The following is a 23,564-nucleotide window of genomic DNA, read 5'->3' on the forward strand; positions in this document are numbered from 1 at the left end:
AAGTACCCGCTACCTCTCATGAACTCCACCTTCGAGCCACTGACCCAGGCCTCCGTCTTCACCAAGCTGGACCTCCGGAGTGCCTACCATCTTGTCCGTATCCGTGAGGGCGATGAGTGGAAGACCGCCTTCAAGACCCCCAGGGGCCACTACGAGTACCTAGTGATGCTGTTCGGCCTCACCAACGCCCCGGCGGTATTCCAGGCACTCATGAACGACGTCCTTCGTGACATGCTGGAGGTGTTCGTGGTGGTGTACCTGGACGACATCCTCATCTTCTCCAGGACCCTCGAGGAACACATCCAGCATGTCCGCCGTGTGCTGGAGCGCCTCCTCCACAATCGGCTCTTCGTCAAGGCGGAGAAGTGCCGTTTCCACTCCGACTCCGTCGACTACCTGGGCTTCATCGTTGAGAAGGGCTTGACCCGAGCGGATCCTCGCAAGATCCAAGCTGTGGAGGATTGGCCTGAACCCACCACTCGGAAGGAGTTACAGAGTTTCCTCGGGTTCGCCAACTTCTACCGAAGGTTCATCCGGAACTATAGTCAAGTGGCGGAGCCACTTACCAAGCTGACCTCCCCCGCTCTGCCGTTCGACTGGTCCCCAGCGGCATGTGCTGCGTTCCGCTCCCTCAAGAAGAGGTTCACTTCCGCCCCTATCCTGCTCCACCCTGACCCCAAGAGACAGTTCATTGTGGAGGTGGACGCCTCGGATACTGGACTGGGCGCTGTCCTATCCCAACGTTCTCTTTCGGACCAGAAGGTACATCCTTGCGCCTTCTACTCGCGTCGTTTCCTCCCTGCCGAGAGGAACTACGACACCGGCAATCGGGAGCTGCTGGCGGTCGTGGCTGCGTTGGAGGAGTGGCGTCATTGGCTAGAGGGAGCCGAGGAGCCTTTTACCATCTGGACGGACCACAAGAACCTGACGTTCATCCGCGCTTCCAGGCGCCTCAACGGTCGGCAGGCGAGATGGGCCAGTTTCCTCAGTCGGTTCGACTTCTCGCTGACCTTCCGCCCCGGTTCCCGTAACACGAAGGCCGACTCCCTGTCCCGGTTACACTCCAAGGGGGCTCCACCCTCTGAGGACCCTACTCCCATCCTCCCGGAGGCCCGAGTGGTTGGAGCCATCACCTTGGGCATCGAGGGTGTGGTTAGACGTGCCCTACGCTTCCAGCGTGCTCCAAGCAACGTTCCTATTCATCGTCTCTTCGTCCCCGACTCTGTCCGGTCCCGGGTACTGCTTTGGGGCCATACCAGCCGGTTCGCCTGCCACCCTGGCGTCCATCGCACGTTCTCCTTCCTGGCTCGTCGTTTCTGGTGGCCCACCATGCGGAACGACGTCAAGGAGTTCGTATTGGCCTGCGCGGTCTGTGCCCGCAGCAAGGCCTCACACCAGGCACCCTCCGGGCTCTTACAGCCACTTCCCGTTCCAAGCCGTCCTTGGTCACATGTGGCGCTAGACTTCGTCACAGGTCTTCCCTCCTCCCAGGGGAACACTTGCCTTCTGACCGTGGTGGATCGATTCAGCAAGGGGGTTCACCTCGTGGCCCTTTCCAAGCTTCCCTCGGCGGCCGAGACGGCGGACCTCCTGACTCACCACGTGTTCCGCCTTCATGGGTTTCCCCAGGACATCGTCTCTGACCGGGGGCCCCAGTTCACCTCCCAGGTATGGCGGGCCTTTTGCAAGGGATTGGGGGCGACGGTCAGTCTTTCCTCTGGTTATCATCCCCAGACTAACGGACAGACGGAGAGGATGAACCAGAGCGTGGAGTCTGCTCTTCGGTGTGTGGCAGCCGAGAGACCGGCATCCTGGAGCCGTTTCCTTCCCTGGGTTGAATACTCCATCAATTCAATGGTCAGTTCCGCCACCGGCCTCTCACCATTTGAGGTTTCCCTGGGCTACCAACCCCCTCTTTTCCCCGCACAGGAGGCGGAAGTGGCAGTTCCCTCCGTGCAGGACCACCTCGACCGCTGCCGACGAGTTTGGGAGATCACCAGGACCGCGCTGCTCCGGACATCTGAGCGCGCCTGTCGTGGTGCCGACCGGCGCCGGGTTCCTGCGCCGACTTACCTCCCTGGGCAGAGGGTGTGGCTCTCCGCAAAGGACCTCCCGCTTCGGTCCTCGGCCAAGAAGCTCAACCCCCGTTTCGTCGGACCTTTCGAGGTCCTGAAGGTACTCAGTCCGGCGGCCCTACGCCTGAAACTTCCTGCGTCCATGCACATTCACCCTGTGTTCCATGTCTCCCGGGTTAAGCCCGTCTCCCTCAGTCCCCTTATGCCTCCAGCTCCTGATCCTCCGCCTCCCGTGTTGGTGGATGGTCACCCCCAGTGGCAGGTCCGCCGGTTGATGGGCGTTCGTCGGCGGGGCCGGGGGTTCCAATACCTGGTGGACTGGGAGGGTTACGGCCCTGAGGAGCGTAGCTGGGTCTCCCGGCAGCTCATCGTGGATCCCGGCCTGATCACTGACTTCCATCGTGCCCATCCTGACAAGCCGGGTCGGCCTGGTCGCCGGGTGGCTCCCGTGGAGGGGGGGGTACTGTGAGGTTTTTGTCCTTTGCTCACTTACTCGCTCTGTTCCTTTAAGCCTACTCGCTCATTTTCCATTTGTTTTCTGTTAATCATTTCATTCCCCTATTCACACGCTTCTTCCCAGAGACGTCGTTGATTGGTTCTCCCCCGTCCACACGCTTTTCAATCACCTCCCTCAGCTGTCACTGCTTGTCAATTAAGCATTCCCGTATTATTTATACCCCGTTTCCCCATTCAAGTTTTGTTGGATCGTTTTGATATTTCAGTTGCATTCGCCGTTCCTGCTGCCTGCTGTTGTTTCCCTGTGCTTTGCCTCCAGGATATTCAAGAAGCATTCCTCTTGGACACCCTTTCCCCGTGGTGACGCGCTCGCTCCGTTCTGTTCCAACGCTCTTTACGCACAACACCTGGGTGAGTTTTTTATGACTGTCTTTGATCCAATTCCGTTTTTCGTGTGTTTATATAACACTGAAGATTTCCAGCTTTTTATCAGACAGTCACTCACCCAGCGTTTAGCCTTTTTTGGATTGTTTCATTGGGATAATATTTTGGCCTAACATCTCCCACTGTGTGTTTACACACCGAAGATATTATCACATTGGATTTGTATTTTGGGACTTCGCTCACAGTGTTTATTTTTGCACCGAAGATATCTATCACTTGGGATTGTGTTTGGAACGTTACTCACAGTGTATATTTACACCGAAGATTCAGTCACTTGGATAACTTTGTTTTCGTGTACAAGTCACCTCTCCTGTTCACCTGCTCTGTTCCACCTGCACTCAGAGTTAACTCGCTCCCTCTCTCTCTCTCTCGGTCCCGCAACCACCTCGGAGATTCTGCCGAGAGAAGTCTGCAGAGCGGCTCTGACGTCAGCGTCTGCTTCCCCTGACTACCATCCCGGGAGAAGCTGCAGAGCAGCAACATTCATCCTTGCTTGTATTCCATTCTTTGTTTGAACTCTTCCAAGTCTGTGCTGTTTATTTAGCCTTAATAAACAAGCCCTTGTTTTTGGCAACTCTGAATCCTACTCTCTTGTGTCGTTGCGTTTGGGGTCGGTGTCAAACCCTAACACTATGTCTTATTTTCAATATATCCTGTTTTATAAAATAGGATTCTAGATTGTTAGAATCTATGATTTATTGTATCATATCAGATTTATGATTTATTGAACCTGATCAGTCAGCAGTGAGTATAGCGGGGAGTTGTTTCCCTTGCTCTTGTTTTGAAAATAAAATTGTGTGTGTGTCTGTATTCTTGTATTCTTGTGTGTTTGCCTGCGTTTTTCTTTATATCTCTTTACAGACTATATACATCGATTCACTTGTTTTTTTGTGTGATCAAATAGCAAATATCTGCGGTCAGGCCTGCTAACAATACACGTTTCCCAGGATATGATAATTGGAAATCATTAAATGGCATGGCTGTGGGTGAAAATGGTAATACAGTTCCCAAAGTAACTGACCTGACACCTGACCGCCATATCACTACACTCCCAAAACATATGCATAAAAGAACCTACAGTATGTGTCCATCAGGGCAGAAGTCACACAGTGGCACAGGCAGGGAACAATCTTCATTATGTGGTGGAATGAGGCAAGTCCTATGGATATACTGAGTGTATGGTATAGATTCATTATCAACAGGTCAACCCAGATCTCTATCCCACACAAAGCATAAGGGATGAGTTGTGTATTCCAAGGGACACCAGGTACCCTCATGGAGGACCATAACTGGAGATACCAGTTACATCTTTTATGCCTCCGTCTCTCCAGGCAGGAAATGAGAAGGGGACATTTACAGCGAGAAGTGAATAGTTGTTAAACATTGGTTCTATTCAAATGCCACTTTTGGGCTGTTTTGGACGTTTTTTCTGCTACACGCCACCACAGAGTGAGAAGGTAAGAAACAATAGTCCTAGGCATAGCTTGGAGCGTTTAAGTGGTATAGCAGCGTGAACCAGATCTTGCAGCCTGAGGGGAAAGGTGAGCTTCTCCTCTACAGGCTTCCAAGAGACTCATGCGTTAGGGTTGAACCTTGAAAGGTGACAAAGTACAAAAGTAGTGTTTGAAGGGCGGTTAGGTGGCCGAGCGGAGATTGCGTTCGTCACCAACCCCGGAGCTGTGAGCTGGAGATTCGCCTGTTCGAATCCAGCTCACAGCTCCGGGGTTGTCACCAGCTTGGCTGGCCGTCTGCACTAATACAATTGGCTGTATTAGAGGGTGGGAGAAGCTGGCGGGGTGGGTCCGGGTCGTTGTAAACAGCGACTCCTACAGTTAGGTCGGGGCGCCTGCTAAGCGCGGATAGGACTTGAGGGGGATAGTGTGATCCTCCCACACGCTACGCCCTCTCGATGAGAATCCGCGCTGCCAGGTGAAAAGAAGCGGTGATTGGCTGGACGTGTGTCGGAGGAAGCACGTGGTAGCCTCCACTCTCCCAGATGATCTGACTGTGGGGGGTAAGTGCGCAGCGACCAGGAAGGGACTGGGAATTGGCATACGACTAACATTGGGATGGGAGAAAATCGGAGGAAAATGGAGGGGGAAAAAGACCAAAAAAAAAAAAAAAAAAAGTAGTGTTTGAAATTTGGGACCGAAAGACCACCCTCAGATCTGTGGCATTGCAAGTCGAGTCCCAGTCATTTGTGGGAGGAGGTACTGTAGGGGTAACATATAAGAGAAAAAGTTCACTCGTGGCAAAACATCCATCTTAACAATAGAGACACAGGTCTGCAGTGAGTGAGTCGGCTCAAACAAGGGACTAAACACGTTTCACAATTATGCCACAACAATGTGGAATGCCCTACCCACAGCCGTAAAATTATGTGAATCCCTACCCACCTTCAAAACCGCTCTAAAAAAGCACCTACGGGAGGCCGCAATTCGAAACTGGCCCCGGTAAATGTCCAATCCCCCCCCCCCCCCAACCCCCCCAATGTACAGTTTCCTCCCCCTCAATTGTATATATTCTCCTTTAGAAACTCTGTCTGTAAATAAACAGTACTGTATATCATGTATGTCATAAATGTTATGAATTGAAAATGGGAGACCCTGATGTAAACAAGACGAAAGTCTTTCTCTGGTCTGCATCCCCTTAACAATTGTGTGTATTACTATATTGTACCCGTTCTGCAATCTGTTAATAACATTTTCAATCAATCAATCAATCAATCAATCAATCAATCAATCAATCAATCAATCAATCAATCAATCAATGAGGAAGATGAGACCATCTTTCTAGGTCTGCCTCTATATGGCTAAACATTCCTTTAATGTTTTTGGTAGTGATGGTGCCTAATGATGGATAGACATCAATCCCTAAGTACTAGTTCTCAACAACATGTACAGTATATGAGAAGGCAGCACAGCCAGACCTAGTATTGAGTTTAAAGGCAGTATGTAACCATCCATAGTACTAAATTCTCCAAAGGTCTATCTATATGTGCGATAAAGAGGCTGCCTTATCTATAAACAACAACATGGCATCGGCGTACAATGCAATATGGTGCTTAGTATCATTAAATGTGATAGGAGAGATAAGAGGGTGCTGTCTAATCAGCTGAGCAAGGGGCTCTAGTGAAAGAGCAAATAACAATGGTGAGAAAGGACGACCTTGACGGCAGGAATGTGAGATGGGAAATTGAGTGGAGGTGTTATTTCCTGTAACAATCACAGCAGAGCAGCTTAACATGAGCGTAATTCTGCATGAATCTCTGAGGGCAGAGGAATTGTATTATTTGTGTGTGTGTGTGTGTGTGTGTGTGTGTGTGTGTGTGTGTGTGTGTGTGTGTGTGTGTGTGTGTGTGTGTGTGTGTGTGTGTGTGTGTGTGTGTGTGTGTGTGTGTGTGTGTGTGTGTGTGTGTGTGTGTGTGTGTGTGTGTGTGTGTGTGTGTGTGTGTGTGTGTGTGTGTGTGTGTGCTCACATGTGTCTTCAGGTGTTAAGTTATCTTTATTTGGCAGAGGTCTCATGTCTATATTCTGCGAACTTGCTGAAAGGATACAGAGTGGATATCAATACAGGCCTCCTGTCATGACTCAGCCCTGTTTCTTGGAGTCTTCTTTGATTCCTGGCATTAGATAGAGGATACAGGATGGCACGTGTCCATCTGTATAGCTGACCAGTATGTTCACCTCTCTCCTGATAGATCTACTCTGGACAGTTTCTGTCAGATAAGAATGTGAAGACCGGCGTGGAGGTGGAGGTGATCGGGTTGCCAGGAGACCCCAAAAAGAAATACCGTACCAAGTGGTCCACCACGAACAATGCCATCAACCCAGTTTGGAACGAGGAGTCCTTTGTTTTTGAGAAGGTCCAGAATTCTTATCTTATTATGTTTGTTCATATGTGTGTACCATATGTTATTGTACCTTATTACATGGCGTTTTAACATTCGCCGAAATGCTTGATTGTGATTGGTCAATAGCCCCCGACAGCGGTGAATTATTTTTCGATAACCACCGGTGATTATTGTTTTTCGCAGCTGGAGTAATCAAGCCCCACTGACACACACTGTTTCAGTGCAATCAGACACACCTGCCGGGCTGCCCGCGATAATAATAATCACTTTATTTGGGCTGACAGAGCCACAGAACAACTGCGTCTGTAAAATGAATTAGGTATATTGTTAGTAAGTTAGCCATGTAATAAGCGGGATAATGTATAGCTATACTCGGTCATCATCGCAAAATAATTGACCTTCACTGACGTTTAAAACACCTCCGTGTCGGTCAATTATTTTGCGACAATGACCTCGTAGCTATACATTATCCCTTACGTATGCACATACAGTGTGTGTGTGTGTGTGTGTGTGTGTGTGTGTGTGTGTGTGTGTGTGTGTGTGTGTGTGTGTGTGTGTGTGTGTGTGTGTGTGTGTGTGTGTGTGTGTGTGTGTGTGTGTGTGTGTGGTGTGTGTGTGTGTGTGTGTATATGCATGCATTTGTACATGCATGTAAGGGTGTGTATGTGGTTGTGTGTGTCCTTAATCACCAGCATGCACACAGAAAGATGAAACTCTAAGTATGACTAGTTTTGGTAATGAACCTCTGTGCAGCTGCCATTCATCCTGACGTTGTTACTATTGTTAATGTGGACAGATCCTGCTGCCTGAAATGGCCTCCTTGAGGATTGTAGTCCATGAAGAGAATGGGAAATTCCTTGGACAGAGGATTATCCCTGTTGAGGCCCTTCAGTCAGGTTGGTGGAAGTGGGAAGCAAAATGTGTTATGATTAATTTAACCTACTGTATATACTGTGCTGTACCTAGTAAACTAACAGGAAGTATTTCAAAGCTGTGGAACGTTTACTAACTTGATTGAATGACACTGTGTAACGGAAGTCTGTGAGTAATATCCACAGTCACGATGGACTGTGTTGTGAAGTGACTGTGGCAGTAAGCGGTACTGCGAGTTAAACTCGCTCCCCCTTAAAAGACACATAGACACGTTACCAAGCAGTGAATTCACCTCTTGGTATAGCGGTCTGTGATGTCGCCCGTGGTGCGGCCGACCCGGGTTCGAAACTCCCTCGGGGCATCGAAGTTTAACACAACGCAGAGGAGTCACAACTGCAAATTTTTTAAAAATAAATCTATTAAATGACATCAAGCTATTTAATCTTTCATTATCTCAACCTCACTGATGAATCGTTTCACTCGTTTAGAGAAAAACAAGATCTCCACACTCAGATCCAAGATGAAATGACATGTTAAGAGGGGCAGAGCTCCTGAGTCGGAGGAGCCTGTGTCTTGTATTGAATTCACACTGTTACGGTTTGGCAGGTGTCTTGGACCCAGGTGGTGCAGTACAGAACAGATACGACGAGAGGCAGATGTTGGTTTTCAAGCAAAGCACTACTTCTTTAATTCAAGTAGATAGAGTAGATGAACATGCATACGATGGCGGATAAACAAAAGGGGAGAAATCTCCGTCTCCAAAACACATTAAATACGCTTCACAATACATAGGATACTCTATACAATAATCGGGGGAAATAAAGGGGTGAAAGCAAGGTCTCCAAAACACGCAGAATGTTAAGCATGTCAAACGACGGTGCTGCATATACACACGATAATAATGAGTGTAATTAGGACAGGTAGACATGGCAATTACCCACCAGGTAACACTGAGCAGAGCGAACCCCAAACGTTACGCACACAGGTTTGATCCCCCCTCCCCCTCCCCCTCTCCCTCCCCGCAGGTTTCCAGCACATCTGCCTTCGCAACGAGAGCAACATGCCGCTCACTCTGCCAGCTCTCTTTGTGTATATCGAGGTCAAGGACTACATCCCCGCAGCCTTCGCAGGTGCGGCGCCTTTCACATTCCAGGCACTTGAATTCTTATTGGTGGAGTGAGATTCAGGGACAGGGAACTAGATTAGGTTTAGATGTGTTTGTAGCTGGGTAGAGTATTGTTCATATTTTATTTTATGTGTGTGTGTGTGTGTGCATGCACATTAATTATTAATAACATATACCGACATTTGATTCTGCTTCAGATTTCACAGATGCTCTATTCAACCCGACAAAGGACACCGCAAAGACCTCAAAGATACAGACGGTATGGACACAAGCTGCCTATTGGCTCAAACCCCACCCTCTTCCTCGGACAAACGTTGAAGCTACAGTTGTGATTGGAGGATCACCAAAAGAGGGCGGGGCTTGAGATAGGTCAATTGCCCAAATAAAGTTGTGTATCCAGTTGTGTTCAGTATTCATGTATCCATGGTGTTTATATAAAAGTAGCCAACATAATAATGCTTGCTTGGGATTTTTTTTTTTGATTCCTTAATATTAATTAATAATAATATATAATAATTAATCATATATCTATTGATCTAATAACATTTTGTTACGTCCCATAACACCCTGACAGCTCTGATAGTCTCCTGGGAAGATGATCATGCTTGTTAGAATGTGATGTTCCTGTCCTCTCTGTACTCACAGTCATCTGCTGACTACATCTCCCCCTATGAGATGCCTATTGTGGTCCCAATCCCCACAGACAAAGTTGAAGCTGAGAATAGCACAGGCTCTGCAACAGGTAATTGAGCCTAGTGGACTTAACACACTTTAAAGTAACTTTTCATGGTTTTGAATGACATTGTGTTTCATGTTGCTCAGACAGATGGTGGTAAGTCTCGTGAGTGATATGGTAGCATATCGTTAGCCTCATATGATAATTGCCTAAGTAATTTTTCAGGATTTTTGGAAAAGAAGAAAAAACACATCCAGCAAAAAGTTTTTAATTTATATTTAGAAAATAAGTTCCACAAGGTGTATAAACAAGTTTGCAAAAATACAACAACCATTGCGTAACAAAATAAGGTGACTTTTAAACAAAATAATGTTGTGACATAGGCATTTTTCCCTCTTACTTACATACATGTCATACACTAGGCAGTTGTTTTACTTTACGATCGCATCTATGTATATAACGTTAAAATGCACTAGTCACACGAGTGAGTTAGGCAGATGGGGATTTTTTTACGTAACAAGCGTTCTGATTGGCTGAGGACATAGGCACTAAGCTAGGGCGATGCAGCAGTGTGAGGAGAGTACAGTTAGGCAGAAATCTCAATTTGGCAAAAAAATTACTTAGGTAATTATCTTATGAGGCTAACGATATTATAGTTCTAACATTGTTATTATGGTCCTTCCATTTCAGAAGAACCGGAAAAGGAAGCTTTCGCTAGTCCAGAGGAAAAGTCTAAAATACCCACCGATGTGGAGAACTCTTCACCTCCTCTAGAAGAGAGTCCAGCAGAATCTGAGACCCCTGTGGACGCTGCCAACCCACCAGCCCAGTCTCCGCCAGAAACCGGTGCTGAAGAACCCAATGGGGGGGTTGATGTAGACCTTCCCCAAACTCCTGAAGGAACTGCTCCTGAAGATACTGCTCCTGAGCCCCTTCCTGATGAGGCCAGTCCTATGGCTGATCCAGAAGAGGACACCCCAGAAACAGAACCAACCTCAGAACCTGAGCCAGCTCCCGCTACCAGTGAGGAGCCCAGAGCTGACTCCGGTCCAAAACCTGAATCAGATGCTGACCCCAGCCCAGATGAGGCTCCGGAGGGTGAGGCTGATTCCTCTGTGGTTCCTGTCCTGACCACTGATCCCAGTTCATCATCTGAGCCCGATGCACCTCAAGAATCCTCTCAGCCAATAGCCAATGGAGGTAATACTGTACATGTCACACATGCCACAACCTTCCCTCAGCTTTTTTTTCTTTGAAGTTGAGTAAAATATCCCTGAACAGAAATCTGAGAGACTTTTTTCTTTGAATTAATGTTGATCTAAAAATAAAGCGTCCAATGTAAGCATCTGCTAGGAAGAGATTCTGACAGTAGAGAACGTTTGTAAGGCAGCGTGTCTGTGTCTGTGTCTGTGTTTGTGTCTGTGTGTATGCGTGCACATGTGCACATGCGTGTACCTCTCCAACCCAAAGAACCGTCCACGGTGACCTCTGAAGAACTGAGCCAGCACAAAAGCTACGCTAAGGTCACCAAGCGTCAGGAGAAGGACATGAAGGAGCGGGAGAAGAAGTTCCAGAAGAAAGGAGAAGACCTGATTCAGAAATACTCTGACAGCTTCAAAGCCCTGAAGAAGAAGGCCTCGCTGAAGAAGAAGGAGTAAGTTCATGTCTTCTCTCTTCTGTGCTTTGGTGCATTTCCACCCTATTGCTGTGTTGTGGTTGTGGTATGAGATTAAACGGAAGGACCGAGAGTGGGAGGTAATTTGGGATGACAACGAACCAGCACTGAGGTACCTATATTGTTCCAGAATTTCATGGCCTTATTAAAACACATTATGTTTTAGTATTTTTTTCCTGTTCCTAAGGGCTGTTCTGTGTTTTCCATGCTATAGTGGTTTTATTCATCCACCTCAGCCACACCAAGTTGCTGTTATTGTTTCATCATTAATAAGAGCACATTTAGAAGCCTGATAATTATTATTGTAGCCCTCCGCTAATGGTTTTTCCTAGTATTCTCTTAATTAATAATTAATTAAACCACTGATTAAATACTGTTATTATGGGTTGCAGATGTGTTATGCAATGCCACTGTACCACGTGCACCAAGTCACAAATAAAAACAAGTCTGGAACAATCCCAGGTGACTAATTACCCTTCTAATAACACTACCCTGCAACAACTGCAGCTCTGAGGATTTTCTTTCTCTTGTGTTTATGAAGCACCTCATCTAGTGATGCGATGTTTGCGAACGATCCGATTCTTTTGAGCGGCTCTTTGGTACGAACAAAGGGAACACGTGGTGGGAGCCATTATTTAAATTTCTATTTAAAAAACTGCAACATTGTATCATTCACTTCACTCGTACTCTCTCAATCCTTTTAATCTTACATTGCAACCATTGCAAGCATGGTTAATTTACAATATAATTTCCTCTTCTGCCTTCTAATAATAATAACTGGACTTTGAAGAAGTCTTTATTCAGCATGCAGTGACACACGCGATTGGCGGCGCACACACAGGAACACACACACATGCAATTTTTTGTTGGGTCGCCGATGCGATTGAGTCTCTGCACTTGACCCATCCCGTCGTCCTTCCCCCCAAGGGCAGCCGGGAGCAGATATGGGCTGTGGCGTGGGGCCGCGCCCCAGGGACCAATCCAAGTGCTCCTGTCCGTCTTCGTCAGGGACACGACAGCGTTAGCGATCTGTTGTGCATGTTTTTCCATTGGGTATCTTATCGGGGGGGGGGACCCTTGCAAGCATGGGGAGAACATGCAAACTCCACACAGAAAGGCCCGGGAGATACCCCACCTGGGTACCTGGCAACACGGAAACCTGGTCCCCAAGCGGGAATCGAACCCTGGACCTTCTAGCTGTGAGGCGGCAGTGTTAACCACTACACCACCGTGCCACCCTTATAATGCTATAAGGATATACCGTAATTTTCGGACTATAAGCCGCGCCTTTTCCCCCCATTTTTCGACCCTGCGACTTATATAACGGTGCGGCTTATATGTGATTCGACGTGACCAAACCCGAAAATGTAAAAATAGAAATATTGCTTTTTTGACTGCATTGAAATGTTATTTATCTGTTCCCTTATTTGCTAAACTTAATACAACTTGTAAATGAGTTAATTCTTGTTATTTGTCCGACAGTATTGTGTCCCAATGCTAATTACATATGGTAATTAAACATTAAAACACCTGCGGCTTATAGTCCAGTGCGGCTTAAAGTGCGAAAACTACGGTAAGCGTTTCTTTTTTTACTGTCGGAACGATCTGGGATGTTTTTAGGGACAGGATATGGTCTAGGACAGATGATTTAATTCAGGCACTCCCTGAAAATTGGGGACGTCTTGTCACCTTAATATAGGTCTATATTCTTTCATTCACACTTTGGTGGACGCCTAATATCACACTCATGTAGGATATCGTACATACATTTTAACGATTTGAGGCTTTGTTTCCTGGGGCTTTAAGTATCTAAGTTTGAATCTGATACAAATCTTATCCTATCCTATTATCCTTATGATTATTCTGCAGATAAACCAAAGATTTTGATTTAAGACTGATAATCCAAGTAACTCCCACTCCCTAAAGAAAATCTCCACTCTCCTTAATGTCACATTATGTCATATATCATGTTATGCAATCGTGTGTCACCCACGACTCACGTGTCCACAAATGACGTGTCTGTCTCCCAGGGGAGGAGGCGACACCTCCGAGTCCTCCGGTCCCGGGGCGGAGCGAGTGCAGGAGCAGAAGGAGAAGCTCCAGGCGGAGCTGCAGGCTTTGCTGGTGGAACAGTGTGACCAGCTGAAGAAGAAGAAGGAGCAGTTTGCTACCGAGGTACATAGGAGACAGGCGCTGTTGGTTGTCAAGACCAATACAAGACTTAATCCAGATCAGGATTCAATAAGAGATCAAATCCAGATCAGGATTAAATTCCAAGGCCAAGGGAGGGAAAAGGTCAAAGCAAGACGAGAATAGAATAAATCACAAATCACAAATAAATACATTTGCTGTATTAATGACGTATTATAATGGCAAACATTATTATTATTTCTTTTTTTTATTATTATTTTTTATATTTTTTAAACATAACATAAAATTAGACACACAAGCATTAACAGTAAACATCCAATGTAAATCACCATTTGAATCAATATAAATGTAGTTTACGAGATATATACCTAATACTTGCTATCTAATACATTACATACATATGCTCTTGCTCGCTCTCCCCCCCCGGACCCCCACTTGGATAATCCATCCATTTTCATTCGCTTCTAACCAGGCATTGCAATTCATATGCTAGCTTTTATTCTCTCCACCACTTTTTTTTTTTTTCTTTTTTTTTTTTATCTTTTTCCCCCTCCATTTTCCTCCGATTTTCTCCCATCCCAATGTTAGTCGTATGCCAATTCCCAGTCCCTTCCTGGTCGCTGCGCACTTACCCCCCACAGTCAGATCATCTGGGAGAGTGGAGGCTACCACGTGCTTCCTCCGACACACGTCCAGCCAATCACCGCCTCTTTTCACCTGGCAGCGCGGATTCTCATTGAGAGGGCGTAGCGTGTGGGAGGATCACACTATCCCCCTCAAGTCCTATCCGCGCTTAGCAGGCGCCCCGACCGAACTGTAGGAGTCGCTGTTTACAACGACCCGGACCCACCCCGCCAGCTTCTCCCACCCTCTAATACAGCCAATTGTATTAGTGTGGACGGCCAGCCAAGCTGGTGACAACCCCGGAGCTGTGAGCTGGATTCGAACAGGCGAATCCAGCTCACAGCTCCGGGGTTGGTGACGAACGCAATCTCCACTCGGCCACCTAACCGCTCTCTCCACCACTTCTAACCAGATTGCAATGTTGGTTTCACTGACACCTAAAATTCTTGCTGTAGATATCTCTAGATAAATCACATCGAGATAGGTAATAATAACCCATACCTTCCGGCACATTTTATCCGGTTGAATCCATCGTGATGCTATCAACTTTTTAGCAGCTGTGAGACCGGATAAAACTAGTCTCTTTAGCTGTATAGGGGCTGCAAACTGAAAAAACATCATTCAACAGCAATACAGAGGGATGTACAGGTATGTTCAGAAATAAGAATTCTGATAATTGCTGGGTCACTTCTTCCCAGAATATTTTAACCGGTGGGCAATCCCAATACATGTGCATAAATGTACCCTCATCCCCATTTGACATAAGGAACATAGAGAATCTTGTTTAAGTCCCATTTGTTGATGGTCCGGGTTGCGTGACGCAATTTGAACGTTTGCCCAGACTTCTTGCCAATCAAAATCTATTTCCAAGTCTGGTATATCCCTCCTCCAGACTGAGTCTAGGGGAAGGATTCCATACGAAGACGTTAGTAAGTGATGATAAAAATCAGATACGAAGCCTCTCGATGTCTCTTTCATAGAAGAATTTGTGATATCTGTGGTGCTCAATTGGTATCCTTAATGGGACTCCATGAGCCTTCAAACAATCCAATAACTGTGCGTAAAAATAATAAGTGGAACTGGTGAGGTTAAATTTGTTATGTATATCTTGATAGCTACAAAAACCCTGTTTGTTGAAAACATCTCCCAATGTGTGTATGCCCTGCTTTTCCCATTTGGGATATCTGATAGGTCGTTTTCCAATAAGGAGTGCATTGTTATTGAATAGGGGAGTATGGCTATGCCATTTATGTTGGTTAGAATATTTTTTTTATCCATATCCGGATCACATGTGTAATAAGGGGGCCAAATTTCAATTCGCATTGCTTAATTGATAACATGGTGTATACTATGTCCTGCAGTCTATGTGGTGCTACTATATTTTCTTCTAAGTTTCTCCAGGATACAGATGCTTGGGAGTCAAACCAGGTTATCAGTGGTCTTAAAGAGTACGCTTTAAAATAGTGGTAAAAGTCTGGAAATGCTAAACCTCCGTCGGCTTTGTTTCTCTGTGCGGTGGATCTTTTTATTCGTGGAGGTTTGTTATTCCAAATAAATGTATATGCGATGGAGTGTAATTTTTTCCAGTAACCATCAGGAGGGGGTAACGGTAACATTGAGCTAATGAAGTTGATTCTAGGTAAAACATCCATCTTAACTATTGATACTCGTGCCTGTACTAAGTTTTTAAGTTTTGACCACCTGTCAAAGTCGTATTTGATCTTATCTTGGAATTTTGTGTAATTGTACTTCACCGTTTGGCTTATAGTAGGGAATACCTCAACTCCTAAACATCTGAAGTGTTTTACCATTGGTATTTTTTCTGGAAGGAGTATATTCTTTGCAGGGGCATTAAGTGGTAGGAAGGCCGACTTTGGCCAATTTATCCTAAATCCTGATAAATTGCCAAAGTCATCAATCAACTTGAGAAGATGAGGCATTGAGGTGGTAGGGTTTTGCATGAACAATATTACGTTGTCCGCATATAAACTAATATGATGTTGTGTGCCCTTAATTGCGATTGGGATCTATGGATTGGGATTGTCTTATATATTGTGCTAAAGGCTCTAATGATAAAGCGAATAGTCCGGGACTAAGAGGGCAACCCTGTCTGGAGGAGCGCGATACCGGAAAGATTTCGGAGGTGATTATACCTGTTGTAATCATGGCCGATGGGTCTTTGTATAATACTTTTATCATATCAATGAATCCTTTTCCTAACCCCATCCTTTCTAGTACTGCCCATAAATAAGACCATTCCAACCTATCAAAGGCTTTCATCGCATCCAGGGACAGCATTGCTATAGGTGGGGTGTCATCCTTGCTGGCATCTAGCACATGTAATAACCGTCTTATATTATCCGTGATCAAGCGGCCTCTTATGAAGCCAGTCTGATCAGGATGAACTAAAGACGTCATATGCTTTTGAAGTCTGATGGCTAATACCTTGGAATACAGCTTGATATCGGTTCCGAGGAGGCTCAAGGGTCTATAACTACCGCAATCGGTGGGGTCTTTGTCCTTTTTAAGGAGGACTGTTATGAGTGCAATATTGTCGATCTTATGAAAATTCCCCTCCTTGATTGAGTATAAAATCATATTAAGTAATAGGGGTCCAATTACATCCCAGCATGAGAGGTACATTTCTGGTGGGATACCGTCCCTTCCAGGAGCCTTACCACTTTGCATTTCAGATATAGCCTCCCTAAGTTCATCCAGTGTGATGGGTGTTTCTAACTGTTTAGCGTCATCCTCTGATAGTTTAGGAAGGTTAATTTGATTAAGATATATGTCCATTTTGTTTTGATCGAAGGCCATTTCTGATTTGTACAAGTTGGAGTAAAACTTTTTGAATGTCTCGTTGATTTTTTTAGGGTCTGTAACAAGTCCTTGCTGTGCCTTAATAGTAGGGATATCTGCAAATTTTGCGTTGGCTCGTATCTGCATAGCTAGTAGGTGACTTGGTTTAGAACCATGAAAGTAATACTGTTGTCTTGTGCTACGTATTTGAACTTCAGATTGTTGTTTTAAAATGGAATTAATCTCTTTTTTTAACACATTAATTTGAGATTCCAATCGAACCGAGTAGTTGTATTGTAAAGAGGAAAATAACGTAAAGTGTAAAGTAAAGCGTTTCCAGCTCTGCCAGTTTTGAACAACGATTCTTGCGTAGTTTGGAGGCAAAGACCATAGTGAAATCCTTGATAAATCCCTTAATATTAATCCATAATACATAATATTCTGGGGTCCTGTACCGATTGCGCATTCTCCAGCAGGAATTCAATAAGAGCTTCTTTAAATTGTGTATTGAATTCCTTGTTTTTCAGCAATATCGAGTTAAATCGCCATCTTGGGGCTCGGGATGACAGTATACCAAATTATCCTTTTAGGAGTAAATAACAGTGATCTGATAGTGCATTGGGTACCATTTCCACGTCATAGTTATCAAATAGTCTAGGGAATGCGAAGACATAATCTATTCTGGAGAATGTATTGTGTCTTGCAGATCGACAAGAGTACTTTGGGTTGAGTGATCGCCATATGTCATTTACACCTGTATTCTTAGACCAATCCTTTAGTGCATTAGATGAATTTTTCTGATCATTGGAAATGGTGTGATAAGATTTATCCATCCCGGGATCCCAAATGGCATTAAAATCCGCGCCAATTATAAATGAGTATTCAGGAAAGTTTAACATTGTTCTGGTAAGTGTAGCGTAGAAGTTAGCCTCGTAAAGATTTGGGGCATATGCCGCTACCAACGCTATTTTCCTGTTACTGTATACAATTTTAGCTATGGTTATCCGACCATCCGTATCAGACCATACGTCCTGCAATTCAATATTCAACTTCCGTTTCGCGACTATAGCAACTCCACGGGATCTCGTTCCAAAGGATGGCTAATGTTATGATATATGTTGTCCGCTAGCATTACTTTGTCTTCCACTAAAAGGTGCGTTTCGCTTAGAAGAGCCACATCAACCTGTTTGTTTTTCATCCGTGTGAGCACGCTTTTGCGTTTATGTTGTTTATTTATTCCCCCAGTATTCCAAATCATTATATTCAAACGAGCCATAATCTATGCAGGTTGTTGTGTACTTGTTAGTAATGCGTCTGGAGTACGAATTCACAATGGATACATATCCAATTATTGAGTTCCCGTTGAGAGCCGAGCTTAAAAACATACATATATACAAATAATCCCCTAAACCCCCCTCCCTCAAAGAGCCGTACAAGGTACCTGTGTTCCTTTGACACCCCCTTCGCATACAACTCCACCCTCCCTTACACCACCGGTTAGCCCAGAATGAGCCATTTATCCTTAACTTTCCTATGCAAATTGCCATAGGATCTAAAACTTAAATTCTAATTTAATAGAATGTCACCCGTGGCCTAGCCACTCTCCCGTTAATGTAATAAAAAAATCAATTAGTATACTAATTTGAACCTTCTACTAACATGTATAGGTTGGAACATTTCAGAAAACAGAGAAAAAGAAAGAAAGATGTTTAGAACAAAATTATAAATATCCCAAAAATTAGGGAACAATTGCTTAAATTTTAAAATAACTTTGCCAAGCTTACACATCCAAGGGTGGGCATTAATCTGTTATGAAGGTTTATTGATCTTCCATATCTGGTTCACGTGCAGGTCACATACCGATTTTATTGTTCCAGGGCCTTCATTGAAAAAGTCCAGTGTATTCCAAAAAGTTAGCCACCGATCATGACTTGTGGAAAACTGATGTTTATGTTCCAGTGCATTCTTCCTGCCATAGAGTTATGTCATTCCAGTGTATTCCAGTATATTCCAATATGACACAGAGCGTTCGAAAAAATCCAGAATATTCCAAAATGTCGACATCAGATCATGACCTGCACAAAACCATAAATCTATAAATATAGTGTCTAGCGTTTCGTATTAAACTATTTGTACCTCAATGTTGTCAAACGCTTGTTTGATGCCGTAGGATAGGACGGAGATTTTTCTCATAGAGCTGATGCATCACAACCTTGTAACGGGCTCATAGAGTTATAGCCTCCTTGCACATATCTTCGTAGAACGACACTTGTTTCCCTTTGTAAGTCAGTTTTCCCCACTTCTTACGTGCATCCCTGATGATCGTGTCTCTTATTTCAGTTTTACGCAGGCTAGCAATGATCACCCTCGCTTTGTTGCTGCTGTAGTCTCGGGTGCCGACTCTGTAGCGTTGGTCCACTGTCGGTGCTGTAGGGAGGGTATCTGAACCTAGAATTTCAGCTAACACTGTCGCGAACGAGTCGTCTGTGCATTTGACTGATTCATCCAATCCCACTATACGGATATTAAATCTATGGGAGTAACGTTCGATTTCGAGCAACCTATCCGTTGTTTTCAAGTATCTTCTGCAAAATCTCCTTGTCACCCTCTTGCATCTCCACCGCTAGTTCCGCGATATTATCATGTAGAGCCTTATTGCCCTCAACGAGTTTCAGTGTATATTCGCCCACGGTAATTTCAACTGCAATAATGCGCTCGGTTTGTACTGCAGCCGCTGCTCTAAATTCTTCGAATTTAGCTTCGATAGAAAGCGTTGGCATTAGCGTCAGCCCTATCAGCAATATTATCAGCCTTGGCGTCAACATTATCAACCTTGTCGGTTAAGATCTTTACCTTGTCGGTCAAGTTCTTTATCAGAATAGCCAGAGACTCTAAATCGTGTGATGTATTCTCCATGACTGTCTCGGGTGAGGTTGCAGGAGCGGTGGAAGCGATGGTTGTAACTGAGGGGTACAATTCCCTGACTGTATTGATAAGTATGGTATTATTAAACCACTACCTCTTGTACTTTAACTTCTGGCCATCCAGTACATGATATAGATATGATGAACACTTTCCCACCTGATGAAACGAAGTCCACACAAATGTATAAATCGAATATTTTATATAGCAAAGGGTATATACAACGTTCACTTAATGACATTTATGATTTGAAATGCACTTGTATGGCAAATGAGTATTCGTAGGTAAATCAACATTGAATGTCCAATCTCTGGTTACGCAGGGAGCAAATATACAACCTGGTTCGTTAGGGAACTATAGCGATGGTACTTAAATGATTATAGCTGGATACACTAAGGGGGGGGGGGGGGGGGGTCCCGCTGGTTGTAAGACAGTAGGGGGGGGGGTTAGAAGAGCCGCTGGCGGTATCCCATCTGGCCGACGATTTCTTGGGAGAATTCAGAGTCCTGAACACGATGCCCACAGAACCTCGGTCCGCAGATGAATACAGCTGGACCCTCTGGTGGACGGTAGCTGCCGGTCCACAGATGAAGAGACGTGAGGCGACCTCACTCGGGGTAGAGCGCCGTCTCACCTGGACTCCTCTCCGGGGGGTAGTTCCAACACTCAGCAGTGTTGGCCGTTATCCATGGAATAATCAAAGCACCCAAAGCATGTAGATAATCCAAGCCGTGGAAGGCTCGCCGTCGTCCGGGTAAAGTAATCCAATGTACAGGTCCACTCGTCCTGGCCCGGAGCTCCTCGGATGCAAGCACCACACGTGGTCTGCCCAGCCTGGTTAAGACTCCAGATAACGTCAGGAACGATGGGGGTACTGCTCACTTTATAACTCTAACCGAACGATGCACCATACATAATAGACTATTATTAGCTTAATAGAAATACGTCCAACTCGACGGTATAGTGCCAAATTATGACAATTCAACTATTAATCCACACGATGTCTCAGTGCCTATTCTGAGGCCAAGTAGGCCTTACTGCACCACACGTGCGTCGTGGGTGAGGCTTCGCGTCTGTTACTCGGTTGGAGGGTAAAGAACTAATGGACTAAAAAGAAAGTTCTACTTTACTTGCGCCATATATATATGCGCTGTGAACAAATAGTACCATTCGTATTTCGCCAGACGTATTCCTACGCGGAACCGGGCTTGCCACGACATGTTGGTCGGCACGATTGAACTTGAACCAAGGGGCATGGCTGCTGGCGCCAGGTTCTCGTCCAATGGTAGAATGAAACTATTATGGGCTGTTAGTAGACTAAAGGGATATTCAGTGCATATTGTACAAGGAATATACAGGGGATATCAAACGATATACAAATACTATTAAATATATATCCATAAATAAATATATATATTCGGTTTAATCTGATCCTTCACAACAATGGTATTATCGTTTGTTTTATTCTCGATCTCGACTGCCCGAGCCTTCACGGAGCGCGTCTCCGCAGGGTCTGCCGTTAGATTGTCTGCTCCGCGTCTCTTTACAGGTTCTTTCTTTGATGTCATGTTGATTCTTTCTGTTGATATAGTTAGTAGAAGGTCTTAGTTAATATATACGTCGAGGTTTAAACACATTAGTGTTGTAAAAAGTGGGTTTTGAAGCGAAATGAACATGAACGGGAGCGGAGCTCTTGACCAACGCGACCGCTACATGCTGTTGTCAAACCGGAAGTCAAACATTTATTTTCTATTCAGAATGTATAAACAATGCAGCTCAAAGCAGCGGTAACTACAAACAGTCAAAATCATTTGTGGCTCATTGTCATTATACAAAAAAACACTGAATGAAAGGCAGGATGTTTGAGAAATTCTAAGCCCCTGACCAAAATTGGACCGGGACCAAGACCAGTCTCCAAGAACTATAACGATGGAAGATAGCCAACAGGCCAACAACACTTTTTTATGTTTTTATGTTGTATTAAAAGAAATGTATGTCTTCCACGAGGACCACCTTGGAAATAAGTGTTTTAATTCATGCTTTTAGGTGATATCCTCAGGAAAACAAATCGGTCATGATAATTTGTTTTTATGATGTGTTTGTAATTTCCAAATAAAAATCAAATCAAATCAAATCAAATGGGAAATGTGTAATGCATTCTAGTCTAGCTTAGCGCAAATTAATGGAAGCGGATACGGATCAGCTAGCCTAGCTGTTTCACAAAAACACCTCTCCCGGATTTTTAAACTAGACTAGCTGATCCGTATCGGCATAGATTAATTTGTGCTAAAATAGGCTAGCTTGCAGCCGGATAGCTTTCTACTGAACGCACTGAGGGGAAGTTGGTATCTATCTTCTTGTCTGACTCTGAAGAAGATGATGAGCGCATTTCCCATAATGTTGGTGTGTTCCTTTAAAGTCCCACTTCAGTGGCCTCATCAGCCGCTTCAAACGTCTTGTTTCATTGCAAAAAGCGACTTGCATCACATTCCCAAATGACTCACATCTGTGTGGCATGGTAATCAAAGGAGAGGATGCTAAAATTTGTCAGTAATCACTCAGTTGCTATTTCTATTTTGATCCCCTATATACAAACCAATGATTTTCTTGCAAGGAATGCTTGGAAATCTTCTATTAGTCACACTTTATAATGTACACAGTACAGTTCCTGGATCTTGGTAAATAGGCCTTGGTATTTTTTTATGCAACAAGGGCATATCTTTCTGCATTCAATCAATTAGATTCAGACATGTACATTTTTGGGTGAACACTCAAAAGCAGGGCAAAAACAATGTGTTAAGAATTCCTAGGGTGTTGTCCTATCTTTTTGCAACCTCTCCTCATACTCTCCTAATTAACCACATCTCTCCTCATACCTTGGCCTCCTTGGTTCTCTTCATTGCATCTATTGATCCACCCACAAAGGTATAGGATTAATTCCCACTGCTCCAAGATAGCTTCACATTCCCCTCCGGTCAGCCTCACCTCTCCTTCCTTGTGCTGTGTGGCTGGTTGGCTGGCTGGGTGGGCGGGCAAGCAGCCAGGACTTTAGAGGCCTTCGATTGATTATCCATCAGACCCCGGTGCTCTGGGGTGCTCTTAGCATAAGCTCTGGATCTGCATGAGATTGAGAGGTCAATCGGGTAATTTTCCACGGGTCGCCACCTCGCCAGACAGTGTCACAGAAGTGCGTAAGGAGTGAAGTGACAGTTAAAGTGCCGGCCACACGTTTCGCTCGTGCCATAGGCCCTTTTCACAGCAGACATTTTGACATAGATGGGTAAACACAGGTCGGTGTAACCAAAGATCTAGAACAATTCATAGATGGTTAATTATTCTATATCTATCGTTACACCTCTGTAAGCCCATCTGACCAGTCAAAATGTCTGCTGTGAAAAGGACCTATTGACCACTTCAGAAAGCATGGGCACATGGTGCCAACCCAAACATTTGATTACTTACAGTCTCTTACAGTCATTACTGTAAGAGCAAAGTTACCAGACCCTTGCGGAAGGCCCGGGTATGAGATTAAAGGGATACACACCACTTTAATCTGATGTGTTTTCGACAAGGGAAGACTTCCTACTCTGACTGATCCGTTTCCTGTCTGACAGCGGCTGGCCAAGCTGATGGAGATTACCATGGAGAGACACACCAGCGAGCTGAAGATCCTGGAGAGGTATGATCACACACACACACACACACACACACACACACACACACACACACACACACACACACACACACACACACGCGCACACACACGCACACACGCACACACACACACACATGTCATGTGTGTATGTACTGTATACATGTATTTGTGTGTGCATGAGTGTGTGTGTGTGTGTGTGTGTGTGTGTGTGTGTGTGTGTTTTCATTCATTCATT

General features: G+C 44.9%; 1 protein-coding gene across 1 annotated transcript in view; it reads left to right on the forward strand.

The window, feature by feature from the left end:
- Positions 1 to 23,564, forward strand: part of plcb2 (phospholipase C, beta 2) — a gene marked incomplete at both ends in the record, with an annotated part of 65,004 nt that overhangs the window by 35,713 nt on the left and 5,727 nt on the right. The window contains 9 exons of the mRNA XM_084311144.1: positions 6,676 to 6,840; positions 7,625 to 7,724; positions 8,727 to 8,831; positions 9,025 to 9,086; positions 9,473 to 9,569; positions 10,194 to 10,703; positions 10,974 to 11,157; positions 13,209 to 13,353; positions 23,289 to 23,353. Of these exons, the coding sequence (XP_084167270.1) occupies positions 6,676 to 6,840; positions 7,625 to 7,724; positions 8,727 to 8,831; positions 9,025 to 9,086; positions 9,473 to 9,569; positions 10,194 to 10,703; positions 10,974 to 11,157; positions 13,209 to 13,353; positions 23,289 to 23,353 (1,433 nt within the window). The remainder of the gene's footprint in view (positions 1 to 6,675; positions 6,841 to 7,624; positions 7,725 to 8,726; positions 8,832 to 9,024; positions 9,087 to 9,472; positions 9,570 to 10,193; positions 10,704 to 10,973; positions 11,158 to 13,208; positions 13,354 to 23,288; positions 23,354 to 23,564) is intronic.

This window comes from Notolepis coatsorum, assembly GCF_963971535.1.
Source record: "Notolepis coatsorum genome assembly, chromosome: 3".
In the NCBI taxonomy this organism is placed as follows: domain Eukaryota; kingdom Metazoa; phylum Chordata; class Actinopteri; order Aulopiformes; family Paralepididae; genus Notolepis; species Notolepis coatsorum.